Source organism: Pavona decussata, unplaced genomic scaffold (assembly GCF_977016875.1).
Source record: "Pavona decussata unplaced genomic scaffold, jaPavDecu1.1 SCAFFOLD_201, whole genome shotgun sequence".
Lineage (NCBI taxonomy): Eukaryota > Metazoa > Cnidaria > Anthozoa > Scleractinia > Agariciidae > Pavona > Pavona decussata.
In genome coordinates this window covers 1,501,150-1,523,685 of record NW_028145609.1, presented here as the reverse complement: position 1 = coordinate 1,523,685, position 22,536 = coordinate 1,501,150, and the positions used below count along the sequence as shown (strand labels likewise).

Genomic DNA, 22,536 nt, shown 5'->3' with positions numbered 1-22,536 from the left:
GTTTACGCTCTCAAACGCCAGGGACGTACTCTGTACGGGTTCGGGGGTTAAGCGTTGCTTGCGTGTTACCTACGAAAAACAAAACGGCTCTTTTAGGAGCCAACAACTATCGCAAAAGTTGTGACCAATACTTGCATTTCACACTTATACATATGCCGCATTCACGCCAAGGCTTAAACACGTTTCGAAGCTGTTTAGTTAAACACAGTTTAAAAATGTTTCCTTCATAAATAAAAGTTGATTTCCAAGCAAGATTATCTAAAAGAATGGGCATTGTTTAGAGGAAGCAGTTTTTTTTATGAAACATTTGAAATCGCTACACCTGATAATAAATCAGCGATGCGTGCAAGTGAGTATATTATCACGTGCAGTGAAAATTGAACTTTTTAATTCAAAAATACCTTTTATTTGCGCTTGAGCTGGCTCGAGAATCAATTTAAATAAAGTTTACTTTCTCTAAGCGAGGTAAAATTGTTAGTTTCTTGCCGGGTTACCTTGCAATCTTGTCAGAATTCAAAATAATTTCAACGGCTTTTGTTTGATTGACGTTAACCAAAACGCAACTTTATCCGACTCTTTTGAATGCCTTTGTTTGCGTGTTATTGGTAACCGCTGTAACTACAGATTTAGCACAAATGAAAGCGTTAAGTTAAAGTTTACTTGAATCCTATGTCAATGCCAATGGTTCAGCTTTCTGTTACCAATTTTCATTTTGTTAAACCTGCTTTATTTAAACATGTTCCTTGTCCGCTTTTAGGGCGCAACACACACACAAGCACCCGTGAAAAGAAAAACAATCACTCCCATTGAATTAGAATCGCATATTGCGCATGTTGCACTTCGTTTAATTAACAAACTGGTTCAAAAGTTTAACACAACACTGGAAATCTCATCATTCTACCGAAATATTTCCTGTTGTCACGCAAATTCTCTAAATGGCGGATGAAGGGGGGGGGGGGGGGGATAATCTGATCAGTGAACTTTCGTTGACGCGCTATTAATAAATACTGCATTGCGAAGCTTTTTAGACTGCAACTTCTATTCTATTTTTTTTTTTTTGGGGGGGGGGGGGGTTGTCTCATTTCTGAGAAAAAAGTCGCAGAGTGGGTGTACAAGGAAAGGGCTACTGATAGGATCACATACAGCTCTTTCATTTCTTTTGTTTTGTCTTACGTGCCTAAAATTTACTCTCTTTTGCAGATATTCAATGGAGGCAAGTGATTTATTATCGCCTCAAATGGCGCTTAGTTCATCTACGACTGAATAGAACGGCGAGTAAGTTTCAAGTAAGTACCTATAAGTATAAGTATGTATCTATAACATTTTTTGTTTTTCAGCCGTTTTCTTTCTTCTCTAATTTTCTCAAAGATACACCTTGCATTTTGGGAACTACGTACGTTTGATACTTCAAAAATTAATCATTGGCTTATTATTGGTCATGACTTTACTGGACAGTTGGTGGCTCCTAAAAGAGCCGTTTTGTTTTGCGGTGGTAATTATAAGACTTCAGCTTAATGTTGTTTCTTCTCAGCTTTCTTGGGTAAAAGTACTGCCTGTATGTTGGGAAGGACACCACCCTGGGCGATGGTGACGCCGGCAAGCAGTTTGTTCAATTCTTCGTCATTTCGGACAGCCAGCTGCAGGTGTCGAGGAATGATTCTGCTTTTCTTGTTGTCCCGTGCAGCGTTCCCGGCCAACTCGAGAATTTCGGCACTCAGATATTCCAACACTGCTGCTAAGTAGACTGGAGCCCCTGCACCGACTCGTTCGGCGTAATTACCTTTACGGAGAAGGCGATGGATGCGACCAACAGGAAATTGAAGACCTGCTCGAGATGAGCGTGTCTTAGACTTGGTGCCTTGAGCTTTACCTTTACCGCGCCCTGTCATTTTGCCTTAAAAGTTTTCTGTCTTAGCCGGCGATCAAACTTGATTGAAGTGATCATTACTCACCACCCATCAACGCCGAATTTATTTCACTAGCCAGGAATTTGGCGGATCAAAACGCACCAATCAAACCTCCACTTTCACTTTCAAAAGATATGCAAAATAACTCTTCCCGCCTTTGTTGACTTTATCGGCGTCTCACTTTTAAGCAACAACCAATCAGGTGAGAAGGCCGCAATTTCGATCCGCATGTTAATTGATCCATTGAATTTGCTGGGATAAATAGAACTTGCGTAGACTTGAGTTATAGAAGCTGATTTTGAAAATCTAAGCGATTTATCCACAACTAAGCACTCATGGCACCAAAAGTACCTGCCGCAAAAAAGGGCGAGAAGAGAGCAGGCAAGGCTAAGTCGGGCGCGGTCGATGGCTCGGGCAAGAAGAAGAAGCGAGGAAAGAGAAAGGAAAGCTATGCGATCTACATCTACAAGGTCTTGAAACAGGTTCACCCTGACACTGGAATCTCCAGCAAAGCCATGGGTATTATGAACTCGTTCGTCAACGATATCTTCGAGCGCATCGCTACGGAATCTTCCCGCCTTGCCCACTACAACAAGAAGTCTACCATCAGTTCCCGCGAAATCCAAACCGCCATCAGGCTGCTTCTGCCCGGTGAACTAGCCAAACACGCCGTCAGTGAGGGCACTAAGGCCGTGACGAAGTATACCAGTAGCAAGTGAAACCTGTGAAATGCCAAAACAACAACAACAACGGCTCTTTTAGGAGCCACCAAATCTCATGAAAGCAATACCCAACACTGGTCACAATGTCGTGTTAGTATTAAATAAAACTACTAGGTGAAGACACAAACAACAACACTTTTCAAAAGTTTCAGTTTAATACAACCAGATCATTATAAATTCGAAATAAAGTTCCAACAGACAAATTTTCTTCTCTGGTATGCGCTCAAAATGTAACTTTAAAGAGATTTTCGTAGAATGGACGCAAAAATAAACAAACAAAAAGCAAAGTGTGACTCTTAGAATGTCGCTACAAAGTTCCTATAAACAAAATTTCTCTTCTGTGATTTACATGAGTAACGAGTCATTCGCCCATGTACATGCAACCTCGTCCACAACAAACTTTCACGCGCTGAAAATGTGACTTTCAAGAGATTTTCGTAGAAGAGACACAAGAAAAAAAAAAGCAAAGCGTGACTCTATAAAATCGATACTAAGTTCCCACAAACAAATTTTCTTCTCAGAATGATGTATTATTCAGTAATGACGCAGACAAACTCGGAAAAAGAAATTCCGAGACTTTCCGGTTACTAGTTCGGATACACTTCTAAGGCGTGATTAAACTAGCTGCTGTGATTTACATGGGAATTACATGGGATTTACAAACGCGAATTCTAATGTTTCAGTTCATTTTCGCTTGGTCATTGCTTTTATTTATTTGGTGGCTCCTAAAGGAGCCGTTTGTTTTGTTAAAGTGAGGCTGTTTTACTTCTTGCTAGCATTCTTGACCTTCTTTGACGCCGGTTTTCTAACGGTGGCTTTAGTTTCCTTCGTCTTCTTAACTAAGGGCTTCTTGACTTTACTGTTTTTGGAGGCTGTAGTGGTCTGCTTCGTGCTGGATTTCTTCTCTTTCTTCGCAGGTTTAGCAGTGGACTTTTCCTTCGCAGGAACTCTCTTAGTCGCTGGTTTTTTCACCTTCTTTACCGACTCAGCGGCGGGCTTTTTCTTTGCCGGGAGTGCTTTCTTCGCTGTTTTCTTGTCCTCGTTCTTGTTGACCTTGAAGGATCCCGTAGCTCCTACGCCTTTTGTGTGAACGAATTGACCGTTTGCCTCGCCTCGTTTAAGAGCTAATTTGATGTGTTGCCGTGCTGTCTCTCCCACTTTGAAGTTTTCCTTGATGTACTTTTCGATGGCTTGCAACGAGGAGCCATTTCGCTTCTTCTCGGCGACAATTGCGGCTTTCACCATTTCCGCAAATTTCGGGTGGTCGGCAGGCTTTTTAGCCCCTGTTTTGTTGATTTTCTCTTTGTCAGGCATTTTCTCAAGGTTTCGCTCTTTCAAGTTCAACGATCGCTCTCATGAAACGTCGTTCCATTGCCGTGAAAAGTTTTCATTTCATCGAGCGGACCGCAGAGGGATCAAGATTTAACTTTCAAACTCTATTCACGCTTTGTTCGGACGTCGTTTGTGCTTGTTTGCCAGGATCAACGCCATCTAATTTTTCTAGTTTTATTACACTTAGCATCTATTTCTTCGATGGTTTTGTGTATGTAGATAACAGAGACATTTAGAATCGCGTCTACTCTATGAGACGTGTACTGCAGCCCAATGCAATGCGAAAGGAAACGTTTGGAAACATCTTTACATAAGAATTAACTATGGTACCTTTTGTACTTAAGGAAGGAAGTCCTGACCTTTCTTTCAACTGTTATCAAGCCCGCGAAGAACATGCGAAAGCACGAAGGAAAGCAAAGCGTTGTCAAGGCTTCAGCTTTCTCTATCCAGTTATAGCTGCACTTAGACCGGCAGAGAAATTAGCTTCAATAGCCCATGAATTTAGGACGGTTCAATGCGAATTTTTGTTGCTGGCTTGCGCGCGTTTTGGTTTATTGACGTCATGAATGAGTGCTGATTGCGTCAAATTTGTATAACGAACTTTAGAACGCGCGCGCTAAATACGATGCTATATATAAACTGTGGCTAAATTATTCGGAGTAGGTTTACTAGATTCCTGGAATTTAGCGCAACAATATTTTATAACTGGTTAGCCCAAACACAACAACTAAACAAGAAAAAGACGACAAACACACACCTCCGTACGTTTTGAAGGCACGCGCACGCTGCAACAGGCGTCAAAAAAATGTTTCCAACCGAACATGGCGAGCTTTTTAAGTTGATTAATCTTTAAACCACGGATGGATTTTATTTTTTACAAAGTTTGGACCGAGTTACTATAACAAGGTTTACCTTAACTGCAAACGCTAGCGCGAGGATTACAGTTTTGAAAACAAACGAACAAACAAAACAAATCATAAAGAATTGATCACTGCTTTTATAACCATTGGTGGCTCTTAAAAGAGCCGTTTTGTTTTCTTGATACGAAGAAGTCGCTTAAGCACGCTCTCCGCGAATTCGACGAGCCAGCTGGATGTCTTTAGGCATGATGGTGACACGTTTGGCGTGGATGGCACACAGGTTGGTGTCCTCGAACAGGCCGACCAAGTAAGCTTCGCTAGCCTCTTGTAGCGCTAACACCGCCGAACTTTGGAACCGCAAGTCAGTCTTGAAATCCTGTGCGATTTCTCGAACAAGACGCTGGAATGGAAGCTTACGGATCAGTAATTCCGTTGATTTCTGATAACGTCGGATTTCTCGAAGAGCCACTGTACCGGGCCTGTAACGGTGAGGTTTCTTCACGCCGCCAGTAGCCGGGGCGCTTTTGCGAGCGGCTTTGGTGGCTAGCTGTTTGCGAGGAGCTTTTCCACCGGTTGACTTTCGAGCTGTTTGCTTGGTACGAGCCATGACTGCTAACAATGATCACAAAGACTAATTCGATCGCAAAATTTGTGCTTCTTGAAACGTTTTGATGAGCTCGATTTATTAGAAAAACCCTGTAATGTGATTGGATAGGATAATCGAAATATGATTGGTGGTCCTATTATCCATGTTAAAATATTCAAGGCGGCGGCGCACAAACGCAGTTCGCAATTTACTTTCGCTAACGGAGAAAGAGATAAAATGCGTGTCTTCTCAGAGGTCAGGTTGCATGACATTAAATAACATCACTGATGGCAGCAGCTCACTATCTCGAACACTCGCTAAATCATTCGAATATCAACCAATATGTCAGGACGCGGTAAAGGAGGCAAAGGACTAGGCAAAGGTGGGGCTAAGCGTCACCGAAAAATTCTTCGAGATAACATCCAGGGAATCACCAAGCCAGCCATCCGTCGCATAGCTCGCCGTGGAGGTGTCAAGCGTATTTCTGGACTAATCTACGAGGAGACTCGTGGAGTTCTCAAAGTTTTCCTAGAGAACGTAATCCGCGATGCTGTGACTTACACCGAGCACGCCAAGCGTAAGACCGTCACCGCCATGGATGTTGTTTACGCTCTCAAACGCCAGGGACGTACTCTGTACGGGTTCGGGGGTTAAGCGTTGCTTGCGTGTTACCTACGAAAAACAAAACGGCTCTTTTAGGAGCCAACAACTATCGCAAAAGTTGTGACCAATACTTGCATTTCACACTTATACATATGCCGCATTCACGCCAAGGCTTAAACACGTTTCGAAGCTGTTTAGTTAAACACAGTTTAAAAATGTTTCCTTCATAAATAAAAGTTGATTTCCAAGCAAGATTATCTAAAAGAATGGGCATTGTTTAGAGGAAGCAGTTTTTTTTATGAAACATTTGAAATCGCTACACCTGATAATAAATCAGCGATGCGTGCAAGTGAGTATATTATCACGTGCAGTGAAAATTGAACTTTTTAATTCAAAAATACCTTTTATTTGCGCTTGAGCTGGCTCGAGAATCAATTTAAATAAAGTTTACTTTCTCTAAGCGAGGTAAAATTGTTAGTTTCTTGCCGGGTTACCTTGCAATCTTGTCAGAATTCAAAATAATTTCAACGGCTTTTGTTTGATTGACGTTAACCAAAACGCAACTTTATCCGACTCTTTTGAATGCCTTTGTTTGCGTGTTATTGGTAACCGCTGTAACTACAGATTTAGCACAAATGAAAGCGTTAAGTTAAAGTTTACTTGAATCCTATGTCAATGCCAATGGTTCAGCTTTCTGTTACCAATTTTCATTTTGTTAAACCTGCTTTATTTAAACATGTTCCTTGTCCGCTTTTAGGGCGCAACACACACACAAGCACCCGTGAAAAGAAAAACAATCACTCCCATTGAATTAGAATCGCATATTGCGCATGTTGCACTTCGTTTAATTAACAAACTGGTTCAAAAGTTTAACACAACACTGGAAATCTCATCATTCTACCGAAATATTTCCTGTTGTCACGCAAATTCTCTAAATGGCGGATGAAGGGGGGGGGGGGGGGGGATAATCTGATCAGTGAACTTTCGTTGACGCGCTATTAATAAATACTGCATTGCGAAGCTTTTTAGACTGCAACTTCTATTCTATTTTTTTTTTTTTGGGGGGGGGGGGGGGTTGTCTCATTTCTGAGAAAAAAGTCGCAGAGTGGGTGTACAAGGAAAGGGCTACTGATAGGATCACATACAGCTCTTTCATTTCTTTTGTTTTGTCTTACGTGCCTAAAATTTACTCTCTTTTGCAGATATTCAATGGAGGCAAGTGATTTATTATCGCCTCAAATGGCGCTTAGTTCATCTACGACTGAATAGAACGGCGAGTAAGTTTCAAGTAAGTACCTATAAGTATAAGTATGTATCTATAACATTTTTTGTTTTTCAGCCGTTTTCTTTCTTCTCTAATTTTCTCAAAGATACACCTTGCATTTTGGGAACTACGTACGTTTGATACTTCAAAAATTAATCATTGGCTTATTATTGGTCATGACTTTACTGGACAGTTGGTGGCTCCTAAAAGAGCCGTTTTGTTTTGCGGTGGTAATTATAAGACTTCAGCTTAATGTTGTTTCTTCTCAGCTTTCTTGGGTAAAAGTACTGCCTGTATGTTGGGAAGGACACCACCCTGGGCGATGGTGACGCCGGCAAGCAGTTTGTTCAATTCTTCGTCATTTCGGACAGCCAGCTGCAGGTGTCGAGGAATGATTCTGCTTTTCTTGTTGTCCCGTGCAGCGTTCCCGGCCAACTCGAGAATTTCGGCACTCAGATATTCCAACACTGCTGCTAAGTAGACTGGAGCCCCTGCACCGACTCGTTCGGCGTAATTACCTTTACGGAGAAGGCGATGGATGCGACCAACAGGAAATTGAAGACCTGCTCGAGATGAGCGTGTCTTAGACTTGGTGCCTTGAGCTTTACCTTTACCGCGCCCTGTCATTTTGCCTTAAAAGTTTTCTGTCTTAGCCGGCGATCAAACTTGATTGAAGTGATCATTACTCACCACCCATCAACGCCGAATTTATTTCACTAGCCAGGAATTTGGCGGATCAAAACGCACCAATCAAACCTCCACTTTCACTTTCAAAAGATATGCAAAATAACTCTTCCCGCCTTTGTTGACTTTATCGGCGTCTCACTTTTAAGCAACAACCAATCAGGTGAGAAGGCCGCAATTTCGATCCGCATGTTAATTGATCCATTGAATTTGCTGGGATAAATAGAACTTGCGTAGACTTGAGTTATAGAAGCTGATTTTGAAAATCTAAGCGATTTATCCACAACTAAGCACTCATGGCACCAAAAGTACCTGCCGCAAAAAAGGGCGAGAAGAGAGCAGGCAAGGCTAAGTCGGGCGCGGTCGATGGCTCGGGCAAGAAGAAGAAGCGAGGAAAGAGAAAGGAAAGCTATGCGATCTACATCTACAAGGTCTTGAAACAGGTTCACCCTGACACTGGAATCTCCAGCAAAGCCATGGGTATTATGAACTCGTTCGTCAACGATATCTTCGAGCGCATCGCTACGGAATCTTCCCGCCTTGCCCACTACAACAAGAAGTCTACCATCAGTTCCCGCGAAATCCAAACCGCCATCAGGCTGCTTCTGCCCGGTGAACTAGCCAAACACGCCGTCAGTGAGGGCACTAAGGCCGTGACGAAGTATACCAGTAGCAAGTGAAACCTGTGAAATGCCAAAACAACAACAACAACGGCTCTTTTAGGAGCCACCAAATCTCATGAAAGCAATACCCAACACTGGTCACAATGTCGTGTTAGTATTAAATAAAACTACTAGGTGAAGACACAAACAACAACACTTTTCAAAAGTTTCAGTTTAATACAACCAGATCATTATAAATTCGAAATAAAGTTCCAACAGACAAATTTTCTTCTCTGGTATGCGCTCAAAATGTAACTTTAAAGAGATTTTCGTAGAATGGACGCAAAAATAAACAAACAAAAAGCAAAGTGTGACTCTTAGAATGTCGCTACAAAGTTCCTATAAACAAAATTTCTCTTCTGTGATTTACATGAGTAACGAGTCATTCGCCCATGTACATGCAACCTCGTCCACAACAAACTTTCACGCGCTGAAAATGTGACTTTCAAGAGATTTTCGTAGAAGAGACACAAGAAAAAAAAAAAGCAAAGCGTGACTCTATAAAATCGATACTAAGTTCCCACAAACAAATTTTCTTCTCAGAATGATGTATTATTCAGTAATGACGCAGAAAAACTCGGAAAAAGAAATTCCGAGACTTTCCGGTTTCTAGTTCGGATACCCTACTAAGGCGTGATTAAACTAGCTGCTGTGATTTACATGGGAATTACATGGGATTTACAAACGCGAATTCTAATGTTTCAGTTCATTTTCGCTTGGTCATTGCTTTTATTTATTTGGTGGCTCCTAAAGGAGCCGTTTGTTTTGTTAAAGTGAGGCTGTTTTACTTCTTGCTAGCATTCTTGACCTTCTTTGACGCCGGTTTTCTAACGGTGGCTTTAGTTTCCTTCGTCTTCTTAACTAAGGGCTTCTTGACTTTACTGTTTTTGGAGGCTGTAGTGGTCTGCTTCGTGCTGGATTTCTTCTCTTTCTTCGCAGGTTTAGCAGTGGACTTTTCCTTCGCAGGAACTCTCTTAGTCGCTGGTTTTTTCACCTTCTTTACCGACTCAGCGGCGGGCTTTTTCTTTGCCGGGAGTGCTTTCTTCGCTGTTTTCTTGTCCTCGTTCTTGTTGACCTTGAAGGATCCCGTAGCTCCTACGCCTTTTGTGTGAACGAATTGACCGTTTGCCTCGCCTCGTTTAAGAGCTAATTTGATGTGTTGCCGTGCTGTCTCTCCCACTTTGAAGTTTTCCTTGATGTACTTTTCGATGGCTTGCAACGAGGAGCCATTTCGCTTCTTCTCGGCGACAATTGCGGCTTTCACCATTTCCGCAAATTTCGGGTGGTCGGCAGGCTTTTTAGCCCCTGTTTTGTTGATTTTCTCTTTGTCAGGCATTTTCTCAAGGTTTCGCTCTTTCAAGTTCAACGATCGCTCTCATGAAACGTCGTTCCATTGCCGTGAAAAGTTTTCATTTCATCGAGCGGACCGCAGAGGGATCAAGATTTAACTTTCAAACTCTATTCACGCTTTGTTCGGACGTCGTTTGTGCTTGTTTGCCAGGATCAACGCCATCTAATTTTTCTAGTTTTATTACACTTAGCATCTATTTCTTCGATGGTTTTGTGTATGTAGATAACAGAGACATTTAGAATCGCGTCTACTCTATGAGACGTGTACTGCAGCCCAATGCAATGCGAAAGGAAACGTTTGGAAACATCTTTACATAAGAATTAACTATGGTACCTTTTGTACTTAAGGAAGGAAGTCCTGACCTTTCTTTCAACTGTTATCAAGCCCGCGAAGAACATGCGAAAGCACGAAGGAAAGCAAAGCGTTGTCAAGGCTTCAGCTTTCTCTATCCAGTTATAGCTGCACTTAGACCGGCAGAGAAATTAGCTTCAATAGCCCATGAATTTAGGACGGTTCAATGCGAATTTTTGTTGCTGGCTTGCGCGCGTTTTGGTTTATTGACGTCATGAATGAGTGCTGATTGCGTCAAATTTGTATAACGAACTTTAGAACGCGCGCGCTAAATACGATGCTATATATAAACTGTGGCTAAATTATTCGGAGTAGGTTTACTAGATTCCTGGAATTTAGCGCAACAATATTTTATAACTGGTTAGCCCAAACACAACAACTAAACAAGAAAAAGACGACAAACACACACCTCCGTACGTTTTGAAGGCACGCGCACGCTGCAACAGGCGTCAAAAAAATGTTTCCAACCGAACATGGCGAGCTTTTTAAGTTGATTAATCTTTAAACCACGGATGGATTTTATTTTTTACAAAGTTTGGACCGAGTTACTATAACAAGGTTTACCTTAACTGCAAACGCTAGCGCGAGGATTACAGTTTTGAAAACAAACGAACAAACAAAACAAATCATAAAGAATTGATCACTGCTTTTATAACCATTGGTGGCTCTTAAAAGAGCCGTTTTGTTTTCTTGATACGAAGAAGTCGCTTAAGCACGCTCTCCGCGAATTCGACGAGCCAGCTGGATGTCTTTAGGCATGATGGTGACACGTTTGGCGTGGATGGCACACAGGTTGGTGTCCTCGAACAGGCCGACCAAGTAAGCTTCGCTAGCCTCTTGTAGCGCTAACACCGCCGAACTTTGGAACCGCAAGTCAGTCTTGAAATCCTGTGCGATTTCTCGAACAAGACGCTGGAATGGAAGCTTACGGATCAGTAATTCCGTTGATTTCTGATAACGTCGGATTTCTCGAAGAGCCACTGTACCGGGCCTGTAACGGTGAGGTTTCTTCACGCCGCCAGTAGCCGGGGCGCTTTTGCGAGCGGCTTTGGTGGCTAGCTGTTTGCGAGGAGCTTTTCCACCGGTTGACTTTCGAGCTGTTTGCTTGGTACGAGCCATGACTGCTAACAATGATCACAAAGACTAATTCGATCGCAAAATTTGTGCTTCTTGAAACGTTTTGATGAGCTCGATTTATTAGAAAAACCCTGTAATGTGATTGGATAGGATAATCGAAATATGATTGGTGGTCCTATTATCCATGTTAAAATATTCAAGGCGGCGGCGCACAAACGCAGTTCGCAATTTACTTTCGCTAACGGAGAAAGAGATAAAATGCGTGTCTTCTCAGAGGTCAGGTTGCATGACATTAAATAACATCACTGATGGCAGCAGCTCACTATCTCGAACACTCGCTAAATCATTCGAATATCAACCAATATGTCAGGACGCGGTAAAGGAGGCAAAGGACTAGGCAAAGGTGGGGCTAAGCGTCACCGAAAAATTCTTCGAGATAACATCCAGGGAATCACCAAGCCAGCCATCCGTCGCATAGCTCGCCGTGGAGGTGTCAAGCGTATTTCTGGACTAATCTACGAGGAGACTCGTGGAGTTCTCAAAGTTTTCCTAGAGAACGTAATCCGCGATGCTGTGACTTACACCGAGCACGCCAAGCGTAAGACCGTCACCGCCATGGATGTTGTTTACGCTCTCAAACGCCAGGGACGTACTCTGTACGGGTTCGGGGGTTAAGCGTTGCTTGCGTGTTACCTACGAAAAACAAAACGGCTCTTTTAGGAGCCAACAACTATCGCAAAAGTTGTGACCAATACTTGCATTTCACACTTATACATATGCCGCATTCACGCCAAGGCTTAAACACGTTTCGAAGCTGTTTAGTTAAACACAGTTTAAAAATGTTTCCTTCATAAATAAAAGTTGATTTCCAAGCAAGATTATCTAAAAGAATGGGCATTGTTTAGAGGAAGCAGTTTTTTTTATGAAACATTTGAAATCGCTACACCTGATAATAAATCAGCGATGCGTGCAAGTGAGTATATTATCACGTGCAGTGAAAATTGAACTTTTTAATTCAAAAATACCTTTTATTTGCGCTTGAGCTGGCTCGAGAATCAATTTAAATAAAGTTTACTTTCTCTAAGCGAGGTAAAATTGTTAGTTTATTGCCGGGTTACCTTGCAATCTTGTCAGAATTCAAAATAATTTCAACGGCTTTTGTTTGATTGACGTTAACCAAAACGCAACTTTATCCGACTCTTTTGAATGCCTTTGTTTGCGTGTTATTGGTAACCGCTGTAACTACAGATTTAGCACAAATGAAAGCGTTAAGTTAAAGTTTACTTGAATCCTATGTCAATGCCAATGGTTCAGCTTTCTGTTACCAATTTTCATTTTGTTAAACCTGCTTTATTTAAACATGTTCCTTGTCCGCTTTTAGGGCGCAACACACACACAAGCACCCGTGAAAAGAAAAACAATCACTCCCATTGAATTAGAATCGCATATTGCGCATGTTGCACTTCGTTTAATTAACAAACTGGTTCAAAAGTTTAACACAACACTGGAAATCTCATCATTCTACCGAAATATTTCCTGTTGTCACGCAAATTCTCTAAATGGCGGATGAAGGGGGGGGGGGGGGGGGGGATAATCTGATCAGTGAACTTTCGTTGACGCGCTATTAATAAATACTGCATTGCGAAGCTTTTTAGACTGCAACTTCTATTCTATTTTTTTTTTTTTTGGGGGGGGGGGGGGGTTGTCTCATTTCTGAGAAAAAAGTCGCAGAGTGGGTGTACAAGGAAAGGGCTACTGATAGGATCACATACAGCTCTTTCATTTCTTTTGTTTTGTCTTACGTGCCTAAAATTTACTCTCTTTTGCAGATATTCAATGGAGGCAAGTGATTTATTATCGCCTCAAATGGCGCTTAGTTCATCTACGACTGAATAGAACGGCGAGTAAGTTTCAAGTAAGTACCTATAAGTATAAGTATGTATCTATAACATTTTTTGTTTTTCAGCCGTTTTCTTTCTTCTCTAATTTTCTCAAAGATACACCTTGCATTTTGGGAACTACGTACGTTTGATACTTCAAAAATTAATCATTGGCTTATTATTGGTCATGACTTTACTGGACAGTTGGTGGCTCCTAAAAGAGCCGTTTTGTTTTGCGGTGGTAATTATAAGACTTCAGCTTAATGTTGTTTCTTCTCAGCTTTCTTGGGTAAAAGTACTGCCTGTATGTTGGGAAGGACACCACCCTGGGCGATGGTGACGCCGGCAAGCAGTTTGTTCAATTCTTCGTCATTTCGGACAGCCAGCTGCAGGTGTCGAGGAATGATTCTGCTTTTCTTGTTGTCCCGTGCAGCGTTCCCGGCCAACTCGAGAATTTCGGCACTCAGATATTCCAACACTGCTGCTAAGTAGACTGGAGCCCCTGCACCGACTCGTTCGGCGTAATTACCTTTACGGAGAAGGCGATGGATGCGACCAACAGGAAATTGAAGACCTGCTCGAGATGAGCGTGTCTTAGACTTGGTGCCTTGAGCTTTACCTTTACCGCGCCCTGTCATTTTGCCTTAAAAGTTTTCTGTCTTAGCCGGCGATCAAACTTGATTGAAGTGATCATTACTCACCACCCATCAACGCCGAATTTATTTCACTAGCCAGGAATTTGGCGGATCAAAACGCACCAATCAAACCTCCACTTTCACTTTCAAAAGATATGCAAAATAACTCTTCCCGCCTTTGTTGACTTTATCGGCGTCTCACTTTTAAGCAACAACCAATCAGGTGAGAAGGCCGCAATTTCGATCCGCATGTTAATTGATCCATTGAATTTGCTGGGATAAATAGAACTTGCGTAGACTTGAGTTATAGAAGCTGATTTTGAAAATCTAAGCGATTTATCCACAACTAAGCACTCATGGCACCAAAAGTACCTGCCGCAAAAAAGGGCGAGAAGAGAGCAGGCAAGGCTAAGTCGGGCGCGGTCGATGGCTCGGGCAAGAAGAAGAAGCGAGGAAAGAGAAAGGAAAGCTATGCGATCTACATCTACAAGGTCTTGAAACAGGTTCACCCTGACACTGGAATCTCCAGCAAAGCCATGGGTATTATGAACTCGTTCGTCAACGATATCTTCGAGCGCATCGCTACGGAATCTTCCCGCCTTGCCCACTACAACAAGAAGTCTACCATCAGTTCCCGCGAAATCCAAACCGCCATCAGGCTGCTTCTGCCCGGTGAACTAGCCAAACACGCCGTCAGTGAGGGCACTAAGGCCGTGACGAAGTATACCAGTAGCAAGTGAAACCTGTGAAATGCCAAAACAACAACAACAACGGCTCTTTTAGGAGCCACCAAATCTCATGAAAGCAATACCCAACACTGGTCACAATGTCGTGTTAGTATTAAATAAAACTACTAGGTGAAGACACAAACAACAACACTTTTCAAAAGTTTCAGTTTAATACAACCAGATCATTATAAATTCGAAATAAAGTTCCAACAGACAAATTTTCTTCTCTGGTATGCGCTCAAAATGTAACTTTAAAGAGATTTTCGTAGAATGGACGCAAAAATAAACAAACAAAAAGCAAAGTGTGACTCTTAGAATGTCGCTACAAAGTTCCTATAAACAAAATTTCTCTTCTGTGATTTACATGAGTAACGAGTCATTCGCCCATGTACATGCAACCTCGTCCACAACAAACTTTCACGCGCTGAAAATGTGACTTTCAAGAGATTTTCGTAGAAGAGACACAAGAAAAAAAAAAGCAAAGCGTGACTCTATAAAATCGATACTAAGTTCCCACAAACAAATTTTCTTCTCAGAATGATGTATTATTCAGTAATGACGCAGACAAACTCGGAAAAAGAAATTCCGAGACTTTCCGGTTACTAGTTCGGATACACTTCTAAGGCGTGATTAAACTAGCTGCTGTGATTTACATGGGAATTACATGGGATTTACAAACGCGAATTCTAATGTTTCAGTTCATTTTCGCTTGGTCATTGCTTTTATTTATTTGGTGGCTCCTAAAGGAGCCGTTTGTTTTGTTAAAGTGAGGCTGTTTTACTTCTTGCTAGCATTCTTGACCTTCTTTGACGCCGGTTTTCTAACGGTGGCTTTAGTTTCCTTCGTCTTCTTAACTAAGGGCTTCTTGACTTTACTGTTTTTGGAGGCTGTAGTGGTCTGCTTCGTGCTGGATTTCTTCTCTTTCTTCGCAGGTTTAGCAGTGGACTTTTCCTTCGCAGGAACTCTCTTAGTTGCTGGTTTTTTCACCTTCTTTACCGACTCAGCGGCGGGCTTTTTCTTTGCCGGGAGTGCTTTCTTCGCTGTTTTCTTGTCCTCGTTCTTGTTGACCTTGAAGGATCCCGTAGCTCCTACGCCTTTTGTGTGAACGAATTGACCGTTTGCCTCGCCTCGTTTAAGAGCTAATTTGATGTGTTGCCGTGCTGTCTCTCCCACTTTGAAGTTTTCCTTGATGTACTTTTCGATGGCTTGCAACGAGGAGCCATTTCGCTTCTTCTCGGCGACAATTGCGGCTTTCACCATTTCCGCAAATTTCGGGTGGTCGGCAGGCTTTTTAGCCCCTGTTTTGTTGATTTTCTCTTTGTCAGGCATTTTCTCAAGGTTTCGCTCTTTCAAGTTCAACGATCGCTCTCATGAAACGTCGTTCCATTGCCGTGAAAAGTTTTCATTTCATCGAGCGGACCGCAGAGGGATCAAGATTTAACTTTCAAACTCTATTCACGCTTTGTTCGGACGTCGTTTGTGCTTGTTTGCCAGGATCAACGCCATCTAATTTTTCTAGTTTTATTACACTTAGCATCTATTTCTTCGATGGTTTTGTGTATGTAGATAACAGAGACATTTAGAATCGCGTCTACTCTATGAGACGTGTACTGCAGCCCAATGCAATGCGAAAGGAAACGTTTGGAAACATCTTTACATAAGAATTAACTATGGTACCTTTTGTACTTAAGGAAGGAAGTCCTGACCTTTCTTTCAACTGTTATCAAGCCCGCGAAGAACATGCGAAAGCACGAAGGAAAGCAAAGCGTTGTCAAGGCTTCAGCTTTCTCTATCCAGTTATAGCTGCACTTAGACCGGCAGAGAAATTAGCTTCAATAGCCCATGAATTTAGGACGGTTCAATGCGAATTTTTGTTGCTGGCTTGCGCGCGTTTTGGTTTATTGACGTCATGAATGAGTGCTGATTGCGTCAAATTTGTATAACGAACTTTAGAACGCGCGCGCTAAATACGATGCTATATATAAACTGTGGCTAAATTATTCGGAGTAGGTTTACTAGATTCCTGGAATTTAGCGCAACAATATTTTATAACTGGTTAGCCCAAACACAACAACTAAACAAGAAAAAGACGACAAACACACACCTCCGTACGTTTTGAAGGCACGCGCACGCTGCAACAGGCGTCAAAAAAATGTTTCCAACCGAACATGGCGAGCTTTTTAAGTTGATTAATCTTTAAACCACGGATGGATTTTATTTTTTACAAAGTTTGGACCGAGTTACTATAACAAGGTTTACCTTAACTGCAAACGCTAGCGCGAGGATTACAGTTTTGAAAACAAACGAACAAACAAAACAAATCATAAAGAATTGATCACTGCTTTTATAACCATTGGTGGCTCTTAAAAGAGCCGTTTTGTTTTCTTGATACGAAGAAGTCGCTTAAGCACGCTCTCCGCGAATTCGACGAGCCAGCTGGATGTCTTTAGGCATGATGGTGACACGTTTGGCGTGGATGGCACACAGGTTGGTGTCCTCGAACAGGCCGACCAAGTAAGCTTCGCTAGCCTCTTGTAGCGCTAACACCGCCGAACTTTGGAACCGCAAGTCAGTCTTGAAATCCTGTGCGATTTCTCGAACAAGACGCTGGAATGGAAGCTTACGGATCAGTAATTCCGTTGATTTCTGATAACGTCGGATTTCTCGAAGAGCCACTGTACCGGGCCTGTAACGGTGAGGTTTCTTCACGCCGCCAGTAGCCGGGGCGCTTTTGCGAGCGGCTTTGGTGGCTAGCTGTTTGCGAGGAGCTTTTCCACCGGTTGACTTTCGAGCTGTTTGCTTGGTACGAGCCATGACTGCTAACAATGATCACAAAGACTAATTCGATCGCAAAATTTGTGCTTCTTGAAACGTTTTGATGAGCTCGATTTATTAGAAAAACCCTGTAATGTGATTGGATAGGATAATCGAAATATGATTGGTGGTCCTATTATCCATGTTAAAATATTCAAGGCGGCGGCGCACAAACGCAGTTCGCAATTTACTTTCGCTAACGGAGAAAGAGATAAAATGCGTGTCTTCTCAGAGGTCAGGTTGCATGACATTAAATAACATCACTGATGGCAGCAGCTCACTATCTCGAACACTCGCTAAATCATTCGAATATCAACCAATATGTCAGGACGCGGTAAAGGAGGCAAAGGACTAGGCAAAGGTGGGGCTAAGCGTCACCGAAAAATTCTTCGAGATAACATCCAGGGAATCACCAAGCCAGCCATCCGTCGCATAGCTCGCCGTGGAGGTGTCAAGCGTATTTCTGGACTAATCTACGAGGAGACTCGTGGAGTTCTCAAAGTTTTCCTAGAGAACGTAATCCGCGATGCTGTGACTTACACCGAGCACGCCAAGCGTAAGACCGTCACCGCCATGGATGTTGTTTACGCTCTCAAACGCCAGGGACGTACTCTGTACGGGTTCGGGGGTTAAGCGTTGCTTGCGTGTTACCTACGAAAAACAAAACGGCTCTTTTAGGAGCCAACAACTATCGCAAAAGTTGTGACCAATACTTGCATTTCACACTTATACATATGCCGCATTCACGCCAAGGCTTAAACACGTTTCGAAGCTGTTTAGTTAAACACAGTTTAAAAATGTTTCCTTCATAAATAAAAGTTGATTTCCAAGCAAGATTATCTAAAAGAATGGGCATTGTTTAGAGGAAGCAGTTTTTTTTATGAAACATTTGAAATCGCTACACCTGATAATAAATCAGCGATGCGTGCAAGTGAGTATATTATCACGTGCAGTGAAAATTGAACTTTTTAATTCAAAAATACCTTTTATTTGCGCTTGAGCTGGCTCGAGAATCAATTTAAATAAAGTTTACTTTCTCTAAGCGAGGTAAAATTGTTAGTTTCTTGCCGGGTTACCTTGCAATCTTGTCAGAATTCAAAATAATTTCAACGGCTTTTGTTTGATTGACGTTAACCAAAACGCAACTTTATCCGACTCTTTTGAATGCCTTTGTTTGCGTGTTATTGGTAACCGCTGTAACTACAGATTTAGCACAAATGAAAGCGTTAAGTTAAAGTTTACTTGAATCCTATGTCAATGCCAATGGTTCAGCTTTCTGTTACCAATTTTCATTTTGTTAAACCTGCTTTATTTAAACATGTTCCTTGTCCGCTTTTAGGGCGCAACACACACACAAGCACCCGTGAAAAGAAAAACAATCACTCCCATTGAATTAGAATCGCATATTGCGCATGTTGCACTTCGTTTAATTAACAAACTGGTTCAAAAGTTTAACACAACACTGGAAATCTCATCATTCTACCGAAATATTTCCTGTTGTCACGCAAATTCTCTAAATGGCGGATGAAGGGGGGGGGGGGGGGGGATAATCTGATCAGTGAACTTTCGTTGACGCGCTATTAATAAATACTGCATTGCGAAGCTTTTTAGACTGCAACTTCTATTCTATTTTTTTTTTTTTTGGGGGGGGGGGGGTTGTCTCATTTCTGAGAAAAAAGTCGCAGAGTGGGTGTACAAGGAAAGGGCTACTGATAGGATCACATACAGCTCTTTCATTTCTTTTGTTTTGTCTTACGTGCCTAAAATTTACTCTCTTTTGCAGATATTCAATGGAGGCAAGTGATTTATTATCGCCTCAAATGGCGCTTAGTTCATCTACGACTGAATAGAACGGCGAGTAAGTTTCAAGTAAGTACCTATAAGTATAAGTATGTATCTATAACATTTTTTGTTTTTCAGCCGTTTTCTTTCTTCTCTAATTTTCTCAAAGATACACCATGCATTTTGGGAACTACGTACGTTTGATACTTCAAAAATTAATCATTGGCTTATTATTGGTCATGACTTTACTGGACAGTTGGTGGCTCCTAAAAGAGCCGTTTTGTTTTGCGGTGGTAATTATAAGACTTCAGCTTAATGTTGTTTCTTCTCAGCTTTCTTGGGTAAAAGTACTGCCTGTATGTTGGGAAGGACACCACCCTGGGCGATGGTGACGCCGGCAAGCAGTTTGTTCAATTCTTCGTCATTTCGGACAGCCAGCTGCAGGTGTCGAGGAATGATTCTGCTTTTCTTGTTGTCCCGTGCAGCGTTCCCGGCCAACTCGAGAATTTCGGCACTCAGATATTCCAACACTGCTGCTAAGTAGACTGGAGCCCCTGCACCGACTCGTTCGGCGTAATTACCTTTACGGAGAAGGCGATGGATGCGACCAACAGGAAATTGAAGACCTGCTCGAGATGAGCGTGTCTTAGACTTGGTGCCTTGAGCTTTACCTTTACCGCGCCCTGTCATTTTGCCTTAAAAGTTTTCTGTCTTAGCCGGCGATCAAACTTGATTGAAGTGATCATTACTCACCACCCATCAACGCCGAATTTATTTCACTAGCCAGGAATTTGGCGGATCAAAACGCACCAATCAAACCTCCACTTTCACTTTCAAAAGATATGCAAAATAACTCTTCCCGCCTTTGTTGACTTTATCGGCGTCTCACTTTTAAGCAACAACCAATCAGGTGAGAAGGCCGCAATTTCGATCCGCATGTTAATTGATCCATTGAATTTGCTGGGATAAATAGAACTTGCGTAGACTTGAGTTATAGAAGCTGATTTTGAAAATCTAAGCGATTTATCCACAACTAAGCACTCATGGCACCAAAAGTACCTGCCGCAAAAAAGGGCGAGAAGAGAGCAGGCAAGGCTAAGTCGGGCGCGGTCGATGGCTCGGGCAAGAAGAAGAAGCGAGGAAAGAGAAAGGAAAGCTATGCGATCTACATCTACAAGGTCTTGAAACAGGTTCACCCTGACACTGGAATCTCCAGCAAAGCCATGGGTATTATGAACTCGTTCGTCAACGATATCTTCGAGCGCATCGCTACGGAATCTTCCCGCCTTGCCCACTACAACAAGAAGTCTACCATCAGTTCCCGCGAAATCCAAACCGCCATCAGGCTGCTTCTGCCCGGTGAACTAGCCAAACACGCCGTCAGTGAGGGCACTAAGGCCGTGACGAAGTATACCAGTAGCAAGTGAAACCTGTGAAATGCCAAAACAACAACAACAACGGCTCTTTTAGGAGCCACCAAATCTCATGAAAGCAATACCCAACACTGGTCACAATGTCGTGTTAGTATTAAATAAAACTACTAGGTGAAGACACAAACAACAACACTTTTCAAAAGTTTCAGTTTAATACAACCAGATCATTATAAATTCGAAATAAAGTTCCAACAGACAAATTTTCTTCTCTGGTATGCGCTCAAAATGTAACTTTAAAGAGATTTTCGTAGAATGGACGCAAAAATAAACAAACAAAAAGCAAAGTGTGACTCTTAGAATGTCGCTACAAAGTTCCTATAAACAAAATTTCTCTTCTGTGATTTACATGAGTAACGAGTCATTCGCCCATGTACATGCAACCTCGTCCACAACAAACTTTCACGCGCTGAAAATGTGACTTTCAAGAGATTTTCGTAGAAGAGACACAAGAAAAAAAAAAGCAAAGCGTGACTCTATAAAATCGATACTAAGTTCCCACAAACAAATTTTCTTCTCAGAATGATGTATTATTCAGTAATGACGCAGACAAACTCGGAAAAAGAAATTCCGAGACTTTCCGGTTACTAGTTCGGATACACTTCTAAGGCGTGATTAAACTAGCTGCTGTGATTTACATGGGAATTACATGGGATTTACAAACGCGAATTCTAATGTTTCAGTTCATTTTCGCTTGGTCATTGCTTTTATTTATTTGGTGGCTCCTAAAGGAGCCGTTTGTTTTGTTAAAGTGAGGCTGTTTTACTTCTTGCTAGCATTCTTGACCTTCTTTGACGCCGGTTTTCTAACGGTGGCTTTAGTTTCCTTCGTCTTCTTAACTAAGGGCTTCTTGACTTTACTGTTTTTGGAGGCTGTAGTGGTCTGCTTCGTGCTGGATTTCTTCTCTTTCTTCGCAGGTTTAGCAGTGGACTTTTCCTTCGCAGGAACTCTCTTAGTCGCTGGTTTTTTCACCTTCTTTACCGACTCAGCGGCGGGCTTTTTCTTTGCCGGGAGTGCTTTCTTCGCTGTTTTCTTGTCCTCGTTCTTGTTGACCTTGAAGGATCCCGTAGCTCCTACGCCTTTTGTGTGAACGAATTGACCGTTTGCCTCGCCTCGTTTAAGAGCTAATTTGATGTGTTGCCGTGCTGTCTCTCCCACTTTGAAGTTTTCCTTGATGTACTTTTCGATGGCTTGCAACGAGGAGCCATTTCGCTTCTTCTCGGCGACAATTGCGGCTTTCACCATTTCCGCAAATTTCGGGTGGTCGGCAGGCTTTTTAGCCCCTGTTTTGTTGATTTTCTCTTTGTCAGGCATTTTCTCAAGGTTTCGCTCTTTCAAGTTCAACGATCGCTCTCATGAAACGTCGTTCCATTGCCGTGAAAAGTTTTCATTTCATCGAGCGGACCGCAGAGGGATCAAGATTTAACTTTCAAACTCTATTCACGCTTTGTTCGGACGTCGTTTGTGCTTGTTTGCCAGGATCAACGCCATCTAATTTTTCTAGTTTTATTACACTTAGCATCTATTTCTTCGATGGTTTTGTGTATGTAGATAACAGAGACATTTAGAATCGCGTCTACTCTATGAGACGTGTACTGCAGCCCAATGCAATGCGAAAGGAAACGTTTGGAAACATCTTTACATAAGAATTAACTATGGTACCTTTTGTACTTAAGGAAGGAAGTCCTGACCTTTCTTTCAACTGTTATCAAGCCCGCGAAGAACATGCGAAAGCACGAAGGAAAGCAAAGCGTTGTCAAGGCTTCAGCTTTCTCTATCCAGTTATAGCTGCACTTAGACCGGCAGAGAAATTAGCTTCAATAGCCCATGAATTTAGGACGGTTCAATGCGAATTTTTGTTGCTGGCT

General features: G+C 42.2%; 10 protein-coding genes and 4 pseudogenes across 10 annotated transcripts; 7 read left to right on the top strand and 7 right to left on the bottom strand.

The window, feature by feature from the left end:
- Positions 1-1,382: 1,382 nt before the first annotated feature.
- On the bottom strand, positions 1,383-1,889 carry LOC146461313 (histone H2A). Its single transcript, XM_085087147.1, has one exon. It carries the CDS (start codon positions 1,887-1,889, stop codon positions 1,512-1,514), a length of 378 nt encoding a protein of 125 aa, XP_084943273.1. The 3' UTR covers positions 1,383-1,511.
- A 341-nt stretch (positions 1,890-2,230) lies between these two features.
- LOC146461312 (histone H2B.1 pseudogene) lies at positions 2,231-2,661 on the top strand (annotated as a pseudogene).
- Positions 2,662-4,840: 2,179 nt separating this feature from the next.
- Positions 4,841-5,560, bottom strand: LOC146461311 (histone H3-like). Its single transcript, XM_085087159.1, has one exon. It carries the CDS (start codon positions 5,426-5,428, stop codon positions 5,018-5,020), a length of 411 nt encoding a protein of 136 aa, XP_084943285.1. The 5' UTR covers positions 5,429-5,560; the 3' UTR covers positions 4,841-5,017.
- A 29-nt stretch (positions 5,561-5,589) lies between these two features.
- Positions 5,590-6,104, top strand: LOC146461310 (histone H4-like). Its single transcript, XM_085087161.1, has one exon. The coding sequence runs from the start codon at positions 5,750-5,752 to the stop codon at positions 6,059-6,061; it is 312 nt and encodes a 103-aa protein (XP_084943287.1). The 5' UTR covers positions 5,590-5,749; the 3' UTR covers positions 6,062-6,104.
- A 1,290-nt stretch (positions 6,105-7,394) lies between these two features.
- On the bottom strand, positions 7,395-7,901 carry LOC146461309 (histone H2A). Its single transcript, XM_085087160.1, has one exon. The coding sequence runs from the start codon at positions 7,899-7,901 to the stop codon at positions 7,524-7,526; it is 378 nt and encodes a 125-aa protein (XP_084943286.1). The 3' UTR covers positions 7,395-7,523.
- Positions 7,902-8,242: 341 nt separating this feature from the next.
- Positions 8,243-8,673, top strand: LOC146461308 (histone H2B.1 pseudogene; annotated as a pseudogene).
- Positions 8,674-10,853: 2,180 nt separating this feature from the next.
- Positions 10,854-11,573, bottom strand: LOC146461307 (histone H3-like). The gene has a single exon (XM_085087141.1). The coding sequence runs from the start codon at positions 11,439-11,441 to the stop codon at positions 11,031-11,033; it is 411 nt and encodes a 136-aa protein (XP_084943267.1). The 5' UTR covers positions 11,442-11,573; the 3' UTR covers positions 10,854-11,030.
- Positions 11,574-11,602: 29 nt separating this feature from the next.
- On the top strand, positions 11,603-12,117 carry LOC146461306 (histone H4-like). The gene has a single exon (XM_085087143.1). It carries the CDS (start codon positions 11,763-11,765, stop codon positions 12,072-12,074), a length of 312 nt encoding a protein of 103 aa, XP_084943269.1. The 5' UTR covers positions 11,603-11,762; the 3' UTR covers positions 12,075-12,117.
- Positions 12,118-13,410: 1,293 nt separating this feature from the next.
- Positions 13,411-13,917, bottom strand: LOC146461305 (histone H2A). Its single transcript, XM_085087145.1, has one exon. It carries the CDS (start codon positions 13,915-13,917, stop codon positions 13,540-13,542), a length of 378 nt encoding a protein of 125 aa, XP_084943271.1. The 3' UTR covers positions 13,411-13,539.
- A 341-nt stretch (positions 13,918-14,258) lies between these two features.
- Positions 14,259-14,689, top strand: LOC146461304 (histone H2B.1 pseudogene; annotated as a pseudogene).
- A 933-nt stretch (positions 14,690-15,622) lies between these two features.
- On the bottom strand, positions 15,623-17,588 carry LOC146461303 (histone H3-like). Its single transcript, XM_085087134.1, has one exon. It carries the CDS (start codon positions 17,454-17,456, stop codon positions 17,046-17,048), a length of 411 nt encoding a protein of 136 aa, XP_084943260.1. The 5' UTR covers positions 17,457-17,588; the 3' UTR covers positions 15,623-17,045.
- Positions 17,589-17,617: 29 nt separating this feature from the next.
- Positions 17,618-18,132, top strand: LOC146461302 (histone H4-like). The gene has a single exon (XM_085087136.1). It carries the CDS (start codon positions 17,778-17,780, stop codon positions 18,087-18,089), a length of 312 nt encoding a protein of 103 aa, XP_084943262.1. The 5' UTR covers positions 17,618-17,777; the 3' UTR covers positions 18,090-18,132.
- Positions 18,133-19,487: 1,355 nt separating this feature from the next.
- Positions 19,488-19,928, bottom strand: LOC146461301 (histone H2A). Its single transcript, XM_085087146.1, has one exon. The coding sequence runs from the start codon at positions 19,926-19,928 to the stop codon at positions 19,551-19,553; it is 378 nt and encodes a 125-aa protein (XP_084943272.1). The 3' UTR covers positions 19,488-19,550.
- Positions 19,929-20,269: 341 nt separating this feature from the next.
- On the top strand, positions 20,270-20,700 carry LOC146461300 (histone H2B.1 pseudogene; annotated as a pseudogene).
- Positions 20,701-22,536: the final 1,836 nt, after the last annotated feature.